Here is a 13,618-nt window from a genome sequence, read left to right as displayed (position 1 = left end):
AAATGGCATTATTTTGTCAAATGCAGTTCAAAATCATACCAATTATTGAATCAATGAAATCATTAGTGCACTGTTCATTGATTTAGTTAAGTTAAATTGAAGTCAAACTGATAATCAAATATTATCTGTGTTTTTATTTATAGAGAAAAAATTACAACAAACTAAAAAATCTAATTCTTTTTTTGGAATTATGTAATAAACTTCTTAATTTGTCTTTTATCAGTGGATCTCTCTTTTTTGACCTTTAGGCTATTCAAGTAGTGTAAATACTTTATTTATTGTACTTCAAATATCTATATGAGTAAAAAGGTATTAATGAAAGAAAAGCAATTACTACATCTATTATTATTTATTTGGCTAAAGAGGGAAGGGTTTGTCTAAATCAAAGAAACTATTTATTTGTTAGGATTAATTGATAAACTTCATAATTTGCTCATTTGTTAATTTTTTACTTTTTTTTTACCTTTGGACTACTCAATTAGTGTAAATGCTTTATTTATTTTTCATAAAGTTTTTATACTAGCAAAAATATATTAGTTAAAAAATAGTGATAGTCTTGAAATTTTACGTGAACAAATAAATAGAGATAATTTTATTCTTCTCTCTCCGGACAAACAAATGGGAATGGAGGTAATAATATTGTCTTGAATTTATAATGATCAGATAATTTGAAACAATTTTTGTTGGACATAACACGGGTACTATATATTTAATATTGTACAATATATTAAGTAATAAATCATAAAATTATAAATTTATTGAGTAAAGTGAGAATTTAAATTAACGCAAAAATATCATATTATATATCTTACAGAAGAAACAAATTATATTGAATAGTTAAATAATAACAATTAATGTGTAAATCTCACGTAAATCTTTACTTATTTTTAAAAATATTTTAAAATTTTTTTTATAAAATGAAAATTCAGCTTTTTTAAAAAAAATATTCAAAATAATTTTCTAGAATTGATTTTTAACAACTTTTGATCATATTTAGCTTATTTTTTAGTGAATCTGGACCCTTTTTTCTCTCTTTAATTTACCGGGTTTCCTAAGCCACCAAAAATTTGTCCAATTTGAAAACTAATATTAAAAGAATGTGTAACACCATAATGAATTTAAGTGTCATCGCAGGACATAACACTGAAAAAAGCAAATGACAACACATTGAAAACCAGGGAAGGACTATGTTGGAACTTTTTTTAACGTACATTCAATTCACCTACTCGTGAGTGATTTGTTTTGTGTCTCTTTAGATTTGTTTTTTTAGAATAGTGAAAGCTTAACAAACACTTTTTCTACTTAATGTTTAACCTGCCACTAACATCTTCATACGCACATTGAAAGCTTCCTTAACAACCCTTTCATATTGTCTTTATGGTAATGAAGAAAAGCATTTCAATCTTTGGAAAATATCTTTCATGTCTTTACAGCCATGCCATGCCTCAATATAGGGAACAAAATCAAGTACCAAAAATAACTTATGCCACCTTCCAAACAAATCGACAATTAAAATAGCTATTATTATACCTTGGAATTTCTAGAAAATTTAGCGTAGAAAAGGGTAAGCACAACATAAAAAATAGGATCAAAATAAGCAATTTTGTTTCAGCATCTACACGGATAATACTTGGGTATTTAAGCACGAAACAAATTTCAATTAAGAATAACAAAACTTCAAAGTAGCCACTACTCTTACAATACAAAACGATTTTACTCCTCACTGTTAAAACTAAAGGTTACAAATTCTCAAATGCAACACATATAACAGCTAAAAGTACACGTGAGTATATTTCACACATTAGTTTGCTGCAACATTACAGGTATTAATACCGTCCTTGCAATCACTGGTCAAATCATTGAAAGTTTCTAGCTGCTTTTTACCTCTCAAGAACACTTCTGTATCAACGGATACTCTCATGTAACCATCAAATTCTACTGGAATACCATTATTGAGTTTTGTTGTCTCAGTGTACCACTCACTATTTTCTTCCCAAAGATCCTTATACTCGTCAAGAAAATGAGTGGTATACTTATCTTTCAGAGGGTCGAAGAAAGATGTATCACGTTCATTTGTTGCTATGTAGAGGTTCCTTCCTTCATCAATCTTGTCCCGCAAAGTTGAAAGAAGCGCATCAGGAGATGTATGTGCATCAAGATTAGGCCAAAGTTCCTTGTTCTTTGCCTTTTCCCCTCTCACAACATGAACAGAATCGTAGTCCCAGTTTAACCTTGAAGCTATTGCAGACACTATATCCATCAACCGCCTTGATTTCCATATCAAATGCCACGGCCTTTGAACAATGGATTCTGTTTCTCCTTCACAGACTCTATACCAGTAGTTATCCGGCTCAACAGATCCAAACTTTCTCATGATTAAAGCATCCTTCACTTCCATAAGCTTCATGGGGGTGACCCTGAAATCCTCCACAAGATGAAGTGTCATCCCATCTTTTTGTTGCCACTTATTCCAATCCACCCAAAACTGATCCTTGTCCAATACAGATGCCGCCTCCCTTAAATGCTCAAAATCAAAGTAGAATCTGAAATCTTTTCCTTCTTCGTCCTGCTTTGATGAAGTGTAAATTGAAGACAGACATATGCTCAAATCCATAACCAATGTTCGGTTTAGGTACTGAGCTTCCCCAAGGGCACACAAGAAACTCCACAAGTAATGATTCATGCTCTTACACCTGTCTCCACCACCCACATAAATCAAGTATTTACCATGACTAAACGAATTTTCAGACTCGACTACAGGGAGGCTGTCATTAACAACCTCTCCAACAACAGGTAAGGCATTTAACATGTCCAGCTTCGGTGGTGTCTTCTCTAGCCCAGCTTTCTGATTCTTCTTCCTCTTCCTTGCATTCACACCAGTATGGTATTCCCCAATGCTAACAACACTAAGTGTACAATTCTCATACCTATCAATCACAAACCTCCTATAATCCTTGTAAAATGCAGCAGCCTTTCCTTCCTTAGGCCTAAACCGCCATGCCATATCGCAAGTACTATCATTGGAACCGTGAACCGGTTTCCCAAATCGGTAAAAATGGATATCCTGAAACTTCTCAATGGTTGCCCTCATCATCAAATGAAAAACCTCAGGGTCTCTACAATCAATAGGGCCACTCACATCACATTGAGAGGCTGCAGCAGCATCACCACCACCACCGGATTCGGCATTAACCAAGTTTTCAACATCAGTTGAGTTAATAATGGAGCCAAACACAGTTTCATTGGCAGCCATGAAATCCTCCCCAGTTCTAACAACAGTGTTATCAGACTTGAAAGTGGCATTGGATTTGGAAGTTAGAAATGTGGTTATCTTGGTTGAAGGGTGAAACAAGGGATCCTCTGGCTCATAAGTGGCAGCTATAATGGTAAAGACCAATACACCAATAACAAACACAGAGAAACAAACATTACCAATCATAGCCATGGCATTCTGACCCAAATTCTCAGGCCTGAAACTTCCAGTTCTAGAAAATGCAGACCGACTCAACATTGCTATTGTGAATTAGATTACCCCCAGATATGTATCCTTCATTAACATGAAAAAACAATGATACCCAGTAAGCTAAAATGAGATAAAACAACGAAAAGAGCTTAAAAGTTCCATTTTTTTTATTAAAAAAGAAGCAGAAAACAGATATTGAAATTTGAAGATCTGAAAATGAAAGGAAGCAGAAGAAGAAGCTAAATTGTGGAGAGTAACCAAATACCCATTTATCCAAATTGCAAGATCTGAATGCAAAATTGATTACTAACCTGATAATCTTGTTATCTTCACAAATGAGGAATCAAGCAAAAGGGCATCACTGACACCCTTTCTCTCTCTCTCTCTCTCTCTCACTCACAAAAAGGTTTTTGTGCTGTGCCAAGGTAATGCAAGTTGTCAACACAAAAACCAAATTTTTTACAGTTAAAAACTAAAAAAAGAAGAAGAAAAAAAGGAAGGGAAGAAAATGTGAGATTGTGATACAGTAAACTATGGGCGGAATGCGCCCCACGACATGGAAGAAAATCTGAAATGACGTGTTGAGATTGGAGATCTTGGCGTAATGCGCACCCATGGCAATGCATTCTGTGTATTATTATTATGATATTACTTATTAATTTGATTATTTGTGTTTTTATTCCTCAAAAGTTCTGTTAATATAAATTGGCTTATAAAAGGATGAAATTGCTAATTTTTAGCAACTTTACTAGAAAGAATTTGCTGATAAATTAATATCTATAAAAAAAAATTTTAAAGCAAAGCAAGAAAGTTAAGATATTTTTGGTATGTATATTTAATAGTTAATTATTAATGGGATGGACATGATTTATGATATTGGGTTATTGGTGACATAGTAATAATAACATAATGGCAATATAGCCATATATATACAGTACAAGTACTTGGTCACCGACAGTGGCAAAAAGGTAATTGTAAAGTGAAGCATTATCACGCAGCCGCTCAACTCTGCTCTGCTGAAGCTGCCACGTGTACTACTCTTTTTTGGACAGTTAAATTAGGGTTTCATTCACACCAGGTTTTATAGTGAAGGCAAATGTTTTTTAATAACTAAAGTGAAATATATATTTGTTGTGTTTTTATATTAAGGTGGTTTTTTTTTTAAGTATCTGTATAAAACAATAAGATTATTTTAAAATATCGACTATAAGTAAATAATTTTTTTATTAAATTAGTAGTAAAATTGCACATAACATTACTGTAGAAGCATATAAGTGTTTTACTAATATTTGTCCTAAAATAAAAAAATATGTAACAAAAATTATGAAGAGTGTCACTTATTAAATGTTCAAATAATTAAATTAGTTAGATTATGTTTGTTTTATTTTCTAAAAATAGTTTTCTATTTTTAAAAATAAAAAACTATTTTTAAAAAGGAAAATAAATATGTTCTTAGTGATTTATTTTTTTTCTTATTTTTGACTAGCATGTATTTGCATTACCATATAAGTATTTTAAATTTTAAAATATTTAAAATAATAAATAATATATATAATGTAAATAAATAAATGGTATAAATAATTTAAATTTTAAGGAATAAGAGGTATTCAAAAATTAATTTTAAATACAAATAACTGAAATTCGATATGAGAAAATGATTTTTAACATAAAAATAAAAGTAATAATTTTGATAAAGTTAATTTTATAAAAAAATAATGAAAATATAAAATAATTTATAATTTGAGATTTATAAAAAAAAATAATGATGAAGCCACATATCTTAAAATAAACACAATAAAAAATATCCTCCTCTCAAAAGTAAAGATTCTATTTTATATATATAAGATGGATAAAACATTGATGCTTATAATTTGACAAGTATTTACCTAATCCCTTAATTATGTTTAATTTTTTTAATGCAGTTTGATAAATTTTTTATTCAACAAATTAATTTTTTCATTAGGTTTATTTAACAATGTCGTAGTTAATACTAACACAACTTCTTGTGTGGCTAAGATGACAATATTTAGTTCAAAACATGTTTTTTTTATTCAATATATGACACTTTCTTCACACTTTTTTAATAAATTAATTTCTAATGAAAGTCTGTAAGTCATGTGATCATTAGTCTGTTTGTGTGTGCAGCTTAATTCCATTATGAAAGAATTAAATATCGATATTGTTGATGTTTATCTTAGTTATAGTTGGAGTAAGCTGAAAATTTTGACCAATATTAAAAAAAATCTATAACATTTTCATGCTAAATGTTAATGATAGTATAAAGTAGAAAACCATTTCACGTTAAACAATTTAATGTGTGTAAATCTTAGTTGTCAGACAAAAAAGAGTTGCTCTCATATTCTTTATAATTCTCTTATTCCCTAATAAAAATTGCAGAGATAAATTCTCTTGTTGTGGGACATTGAAAAGACTTGACTCATGGTTGATAAGCCCATAAATACTAGAAAGAGTTTCAGTTGAGTGGAAGAATGTTGAAAATTCAAATCTGAATGATGAAGTCTTTAAAAGTGAGATAGGCGAAGAAGACAGTATAAAGTAAAAAGGCTCATGTAGTGACTGTCTAAAGGTCTTAAAATTACTTTTTGGACCACTTATTTTTGGTAGTTGTATTGCCTTCTTTTTGTTATTTTTTAAAAATATTTTGAAAATTAAATTTTAAAAGTATTTTAAAATATATTATATTTTGGACACTATATTTAAAATTTATATTTTAAAATTGTATTAAATACACATTTAAAAATTAGATTTCAAAAGTTATATAAAAATGCAAATGACCAAAAATAAATAATGCAAGAAAAAGAAAATTTCTAAAATTTTGGGTCAAGATATGATTTCAAACTCATTGTTATTATAGTCCTTCGCTTATCCAATTATACTTCCCTCCTTCTGAATTCCCCCTAGATATTTAATATATAATTGAATATTTTACACTTCAATTGAACATTATTTGTTACTATTTTTACTTTTTCAAAAATTATAATTTAAGAGTAATCAACAGAAATGTTTGGATATTATATTATTTTGAAAATAATTGACTCATTTATTTGTTTTAATTTTTATATTGATTGATTGAATGTCAAATGAATTTGGTTAATAATTTACCTACAGTCAATCAAGTATTATAATACATGTAGATTGTTTATTTTGCTCAAAAAGTTTATTGATTAGATTAATTTGATACTTTCGAATACATTAACTAAAATAAAAAAGAGAATCATTTCCCTCATTATTATTGCAATGAAAACTAAAGAGGGATAGAATCAATAAAGGTGCTTCAGATGCAAGCAAACAAAGTGACTAGTTTCTGTATATATTGTTTCTAAAGCTTTTGACAGAGGAGTTCTAGTTCAAATGTATTCATACAAATTATGTAAACCAAACCAATTATTATTTAACACATCATCCGTTTAAATATAAAATAATCATGTAATATAAAAATTTATACAAGTATTTAGGAAACATCTAAATAACAATTTAATTAAGTATCTTTTCAATATGCTTTAATTTCATGATGTGTTTATACCACAAACTAGATCATGAAACTTATTGCCATAAATTTTTTTTAAAAAATTATCCAGATAAATTATGTAAAGAAGCTTATTGAAATCAATATAAAAGAATTTATGAGAATCATAGATTATTTTCACAAGTTCTTCATAATTTTTTCTGAACACACCCTTAAGCGATTGAAGATTGCATAGCACGGGTAAATTAGAAATCTTTCATAAGTTCATAACTAGGTGAAATACACAAGTGTAACTGCAAGTGACGAGGTCACAGATCAATCACAAGTTAGTCTTGTAAACATCAATACTAGTCATGTGGATCAGCTTAGATGATCACCTAACATACTAATTGCCCCCATTAAACAAAAGGGAAGAAGAAAAGAAAACACGTATATACAAGTTAAAATTCAACTGTCCATAGTTGCTTGATGAGGAAAAAAAGGTACACATCAAGTGGATGGAATCACAGAAGGAGTACAAGATGCAGCCCTATGCTGGATGCAGTTCATGCTGTGTTCCATACTCCTTTGAACCATATCTTGCAACAAACGTTTGGCAGTTTCAGCAGCTTTATCTACTCCATCTACCCTTTCAGCAATGTCATAAACAATTTTCTCCAGCACTGAGGAGGTTAGTCTTTTTTCAGGGGGAGAATCTCTGAGCAAATCCAGAAGCGTGCGTGCTCTATCTTGAGCTTCAGCTGTGCCCTCCACTGTTAGTCGTAACAGACCTGGAATTGCTCCTTCTTTAAGAATCAGTTCCCGGTACTTATCTCGGCAGCTTAGACATAATGATAGCAAAGTTCCAACAGCATGCTCTGTGCTGACTAGGGATCCATCTTCAACTGTCTCTACTAGGGTTAAGATTCCACCATCAGCAATTGTGATTGCATTTCGTCCCTCTTCAGAGTTGGAAAGGATTTCAAGTAGTGCTGTGGCTTTTTCTGCAAACTTAGAATACTTCTTGCACTCTTTAAGGAGGTTGATCAGAGGGAAAACAGCACTTGCATCAAGAAGTTCAGTGGAATTCCCAATGCTAGTGGAAAGATTATGGAGGGCTGTAACGGCGTCAACTTTGCCTTGAACACTTCCAGATTTGAGAGTCTGAACAAGGAGAGGTGCAGCTCCAGAAGTAGCAATAATTGGCTTGTTGGGTGCAGCAGCTGAGAGTGTCAAGATTGCAGCTGTAGCTAATTCTCTTATACTACTATTTTGCATCTTAAGGAGCTCCACCAGAGGAGGCATGGCACCAGCTGTCACTATTTTGACTTTGTTTCTAATACACATGAACTCCAACATGTTATACAGAGAACTAAATTTCCTACCTAAGAGAAACATAACTCAAAAGAAAAGAATGAAGAGAAGGATCAAAAGCATAAAATCACAAAGTAATGCAAATAGAGCTGTAAAACAAAATGTTGAAGATGATGCAGAATGCTTTGCCCTTGTTAGGCACAACATATCCAGTAAACATGAATTTTATAGAGTTCAAACAGAAAATTAATAATTGAGATATGCAATACCCCAAAAGTGTCTGCCAGAATTTTCACCTAATCAGCCAAGTTGGCAATCAAAGATAAGCAAAAGCACTCATATTAATGATCAGATTGGATTTATATAGCTAACAACCAGTTCTCTCAATTGTCAGTGTATTACCATAAAATAAATATTTATTTCATATGAAGAAAGAGTATAAATGCTCACAAAAATCAACATCACTAGCCTAGCCAAGACATTAGATACAATCATACAAATATTGCATACTTAGGATTATTATCCTTGAACTTGATCAAGTTGCTCAACATTGAAAAGATCTGCCAAATTTCTGTTGCATCCTACCAAATTGTTTTAAATGAGGGAACCACCTAATAGGAAGTAATAGAGGTAATGCCACGTATTCTAAAATTCACTAGTATGGAATTGAGAAGTATGGTTTAAGATGCCTCATCAGAAAACAGAGGGACAAAAAAAATTCACGTTTGGTCCATGTTTAATACTTGTAGGTAGGCAATCTATTTACATGGCAAATTTCTCTCCCTGTGGTTTGTAACATTCACAGCTGCTGGTTCACAAGAACGTAACTTGTGCAGGAAGATGTGGAGCAACTTCAAAAACTGTCGACTACATGGTTAAGAGAAACACAAATTGATTATTCAAATTGTGATTCAATACAATTCCCTTGGCAAATCGCACACATGTCAGACTCCTTGCTCCGTGTTTCTCTTTGGCAATGGACATAAATTGCAAGGGGAATTGAAATAAACTCAGAATCAAACCTGGAATTGTTTGAATGGCTTCTGGATCATAAGAATCACGACATATCTGAGTTGAATGTTGCAATTTGAGCATGTCCAGGTCACATGTGAAAAAACAGGTCAGGCTCTGGTTCTAAAGGAATTATTTTATAAGATTGGAATGATAGCGACATATCTTTCTCTTGCATGATTCAAAGTCAGAATATTAGATATTAAGGCTTAAAGATGCTTTTCCTCTTCATTTTGGAGTTTGGACATGTTCCCTCTACACCCATAGTGTTTAAGTCTTTGTTTTTCCTCCCACAGTGCTGCACAGTTTGTTGGTCCCCTAGGTCCCTACTCTGTCATTGCTGCAATGTTGTTTTAGTGGGGGTAAAATGGGTCAAACAAAGAGGAAGAAAAAAACATTCAGGTCATGTGGAACCACTCTGAAAGTGTTACCCCATGTTGTTGTGGGAACAAATGAATGCTAGTACATCAGTTCCGGACAAAATTAGATAGCCGTTTCTGAAGTTGTTAGAAAATAATAAAAAATCTGAAGATGCAAATAGTCGACAATGTTTTGATGTCGGTACCCCAAGATGATAATGAATAAAAGAGAACAATGGAGTCATCTCCTAGGAAAGGGAAGGTACATCTACATCTATGAAACAAAGGATAATGATGAATGTTGAAAGATAAAGAGTTAGTGTTTCAAGGCATTTGAAAAAAAATGCATTTATGTCAAGGTTTTTGATATCAAAGGACGAGGATGAATTAAGTGATATTGAATATTGGGAATGATGGATGAGATAACACTAGATGAACTTACCTGGAACAAGAATTTGATGTCAAATCTCAATTGATATTTTTTCCTTTTGATGGTTGAACCACTTAAACTTGTGTGGTCACTTTTTTTGGTTGTAATTTGATTTATGACTTGAATCTTGGTTCATTTTGAAGTTTATATTTCATTTTATTGGTTATGCAATGAATTTAGACTTTAGAATGCTAATATATCAGTATGTTTCAAATGTTTCTATATGTTAAAAGTATATTTTATGAATAATTATCAATCCTGGATAGAGGTGCATAGTCGCCCCCAAAACGATATTGCCGGATAGGGTATAGCAAGTTTGACCAGCATTTTAAAATTTTTATGTAGACATATAATCTATATTGTGTGCATAATTATACATGTAGTGCTCAAAAAGTATTGAGAATCATGACATATTCATAATAATCAATAAAAATTAACAAGTCCTAAGCAAAGCATACAAGTTAAAAACGAAAAAGAATGAGAAAATCAAAATATCTTAAAGGTTGCAGATAGGAAACAATAGAAAGGAAACAGCAAAGAACAGAACAGAGGAAGCAGAATGGAAAAATAGAGAGAAGAGCCAAGGTTGAAGTGTTGCCGGGAAACTGCTGCAGATGTTTGGTCGACAGAGGCAGAACAGAGAGAAGAGAGGTCTTGAATAGAGAAGAGAAAGCGTGGGGAAAAAAAAAGCAGGGTTAGGGATTTTTAACTTTTATGAAAAACTGAAAAGATACTTTGCCCTTCAATAACCCTCAAAACAACACAGTTTTGAGGGCCAAAATGGAATTCTGCATTCAGCTTCTCCATTGCAGAGGGACAGCACCACAGAATGCGGCTTTTAGGGCTGCAACACCTGCAAACAGAAAATGTACTGCTATTGAAGTGTGGTGGCTGTCCACTGCTCTGCTGCGAAAGTGTTGTGAACATGCGCTATTGATAACTATTTTATGTTAGTTGTCATTATTGATCATGAATCTTGCTATTATTCATGATACGATCCGATTCATGATTCACAACTAAGTATTCTGATTCACAATTCAAATCTCAGTTAGATAACTACGGCTTAGTAATTTATTAATCTAGTATCCACTTTAATTATGAAGGTTAGCAATCTTCACAAGTAACTTCATGCCATGTTCTTTATCCATTGTTCGGGTAGTTGACCATATCAAGGCAATGGGCCAAAACCTATGCCAATTCTTGCCTGCTTAATTGGATAGAAACGACATTTCCATCAACCAAAAAGACCCAATTCATTACCCTTATTTGACTGATTGGGTAGAACCTAGATACAATTTAATGAGCATCCCATACCCGATTCTAATCATCCTCCGACAAAAACAGAACACGTGTCCGAAAGGAGTTGGCATACAAGTAACAGAATTTTCCTGTCCATCACTACAATCATTAGCAGGTCCAGGTAAAGATGCCACTTAGAGGCACATTAAATAGGGAACTTATCAAAAAAGATCTCACATGTGTTTATTTCTAGCCTAGACACACTCAGTATAAACTCACTTCATCCAAAAACAAACTTGAGCATTAGAATGTCACTGCAGGTACCCTGAGGCATCCCGGCATGATTCCAGCAACCCTAACAACAAATTTCTACAACAACAAAAATTTCTCCGTCACTCTCAATTACATTACCCATGTAATCACTCCCTTATCTCTCTAATTTGTAGAAAAATTACAACAAATTTGTTGTAGCAATAGCATTTTTCTTTTTATTTTCCGTCTAATCACCCCTACTACAAACAATAATAATTAAATCACGGAAACTCAGTAAAAAATGTCACGTTATGTTGTGAGAACTGCACAGAATAAAACAGAAAGCATATCTAATAACATTAAGACTCTCAAATTGATAATATTAAAGAAAAAAATGGAAATTGAAACATTGATTTGTCTAAAGCAAGATCATTCACACCCTTTGAATTGAAATGGCAGAGACAATTGAGAAATGAGAAAAAGGATGCATCTTGGGAGGGTAGGGTTGCGTACCGTTCATTGCGAACAGCGAGGTTGAGAAGAGCGAGGAGAGAGGATTGACGAGCGTCGAGGTCGGAAGAAGAGAGCATGAAGACGAGTGGTTGAATCACACCCGCGGCGGCAAGTTTCAAACGTGTTTTGGATGATGACGATGATTTGCGAACGAGCTTCCTGATTTCTCTGGCAGCTTCAATCTTTGTGTTGAGGTTTCCATTCATGAGCTTCTCCGATAACTCCAGTATCTGCCTATGTTTTCCGAGGTTCCATGTTGATGTTCCTTCTGCTTCTGTTTCTGTCTCTGTTTCTACTTCCAAGTTCTCTCCCTCTCCCATGTCTCTCCCACTCACTCCCACTGTCTCTCGCCCAACCCTTCTTTGCTCCTAACCCCTCCCCCAAAATCCGGATATATTTCTTTATTTTTTCCTGAGTAATAAATAAATAAATTATTAAATATATTTTTAATATTTTAATTTGAGTTTTGTTAACATATTTAAAAGTAATAAATTTTATTAAAAACGTAATTATAAAAATATAATAATATTTTTTAACAAATCATTATTAATTATTTAAATTTATTTTTTATTCTTAATCTCTGAAAAATCTAAACATTCAATTTTTTTGATTTGGTATTTTTACTTTTTAATAAGAGATAAGTAATAATATGGCTAACTTAAGTTGAGATGTATTAATTTTTGTTCATATATCGAATATGTATTTCTAAATGTGTTAAAAAATTTATTAACATAAATTTAAAATAAATTATAACTAATAACATTAGAAAACATAAATTTTTACATGCTTTTTTTTTATCAAATTACCTAAGTGAAAGGAATTAAAATTAACAATTTAAAATATATAAAAAATAAACAAAATAATATTTAATTTACGGAGCTATGGTGAATGATAAATAAAGAAAGAAAATTATATTAAAAAATGTAATAATTAACTCTATGAAGTTTCGTTATCGAGGCTTAAAATTGTTGTATATAAAAAATAAGAGTATAACTTTTGCACATGTTCATCTAACACCAATCTAGAGTACTCGTAAACTTAACTTTTGCATTTTTTTTATTCTTCTAAAGGGGGATAAGAATCCACAGAAAAAGAAGATTAAAGTGACAATATGAAATTGTATTTGAAAAGAAAAGACATAATAAATTACTCTTCCATTTATAACTTTTTAACCTAATATTTATTATTTGTTAAAATTTATTATAAAATATAAAATTTTAAATAATATTTATTAATTATTAACTTAAAAAGGAAATTCATGTTATTTTATGAATTTTAACATGTTTATTAATAATATTTATTATTTTTTTAGCATTTCTCTATTTTTATAAACATACGTTGAGCATTCCTATTTAGGTAGATGAGTGTTATTTAAATATACTTCATTATTAATTTTCATAATTTGTTAGCTTTTGCTTGAAGTGATAAATGTTGGTTGATTTTATAAGATCGGCTTTGTGCCGAATGAGCTTTAGGAGAAATGCGGTGAGTTGTAATGTCGGTAGAAATTAAGAATTCGATTAGGTATTAACGTAACTGTTGTACTTATTACATCATTTGTTTATTTTTTA

The 13,618-nt window shown here is 31.5% G+C and overlaps 2 protein-coding genes across 2 annotated transcripts; both read right to left on the bottom strand.

Annotated features, from left to right (window-relative positions):
• Nucleotides 1–1,505: 1,505 nt before the first annotated feature.
• On the bottom strand, nt 1,506–4,085 carry LOC113846442. The gene is made up of 2 exons (XM_027474727.1): nt 3,775–4,085; nt 1,506–3,547 (listed from the first exon to the last, which is right to left on the bottom strand). Exon 2 carries the CDS (start codon nt 3,509–3,511, stop codon nt 1,802–1,804), a length of 1,710 nt encoding a protein of 569 aa, XP_027330528.1. The 5' UTR covers nt 3,512–3,547; nt 3,775–4,085; the 3' UTR covers nt 1,506–1,801.
• A 3,080-nt stretch (nt 4,086–7,165) lies between these two features.
• On the bottom strand, nt 7,166–12,411 carry LOC113846584 (U-box domain-containing protein 12). Its single transcript, XM_027475029.1, has 2 exons — nt 12,048–12,411; nt 7,166–8,265 (listed from the first exon to the last, which is right to left on the bottom strand). The coding sequence occupies exons 1-2, from the start codon at nt 12,365–12,367 to the stop codon at nt 7,440–7,442; spliced, it is 1,146 nt and encodes a 381-aa protein (XP_027330830.1). The 5' UTR covers nt 12,368–12,411; the 3' UTR covers nt 7,166–7,439.
• Between the last annotated feature and the right edge of the window lie 1,207 nt (nt 12,412–13,618).

This window comes from Abrus precatorius, unplaced genomic scaffold, assembly GCF_003935025.1.
Source record: "Abrus precatorius isolate BTA unplaced genomic scaffold, Abrus_2018 Scaffold8, whole genome shotgun sequence".
Classification (NCBI taxonomy): Eukaryota; Viridiplantae; Streptophyta; class Magnoliopsida; order Fabales; family Fabaceae; genus Abrus; species Abrus precatorius.
The sequence above is the reverse complement of the archived record's forward strand: the minus strand, read 5'-3'. Positions and strand labels throughout refer to the sequence as shown.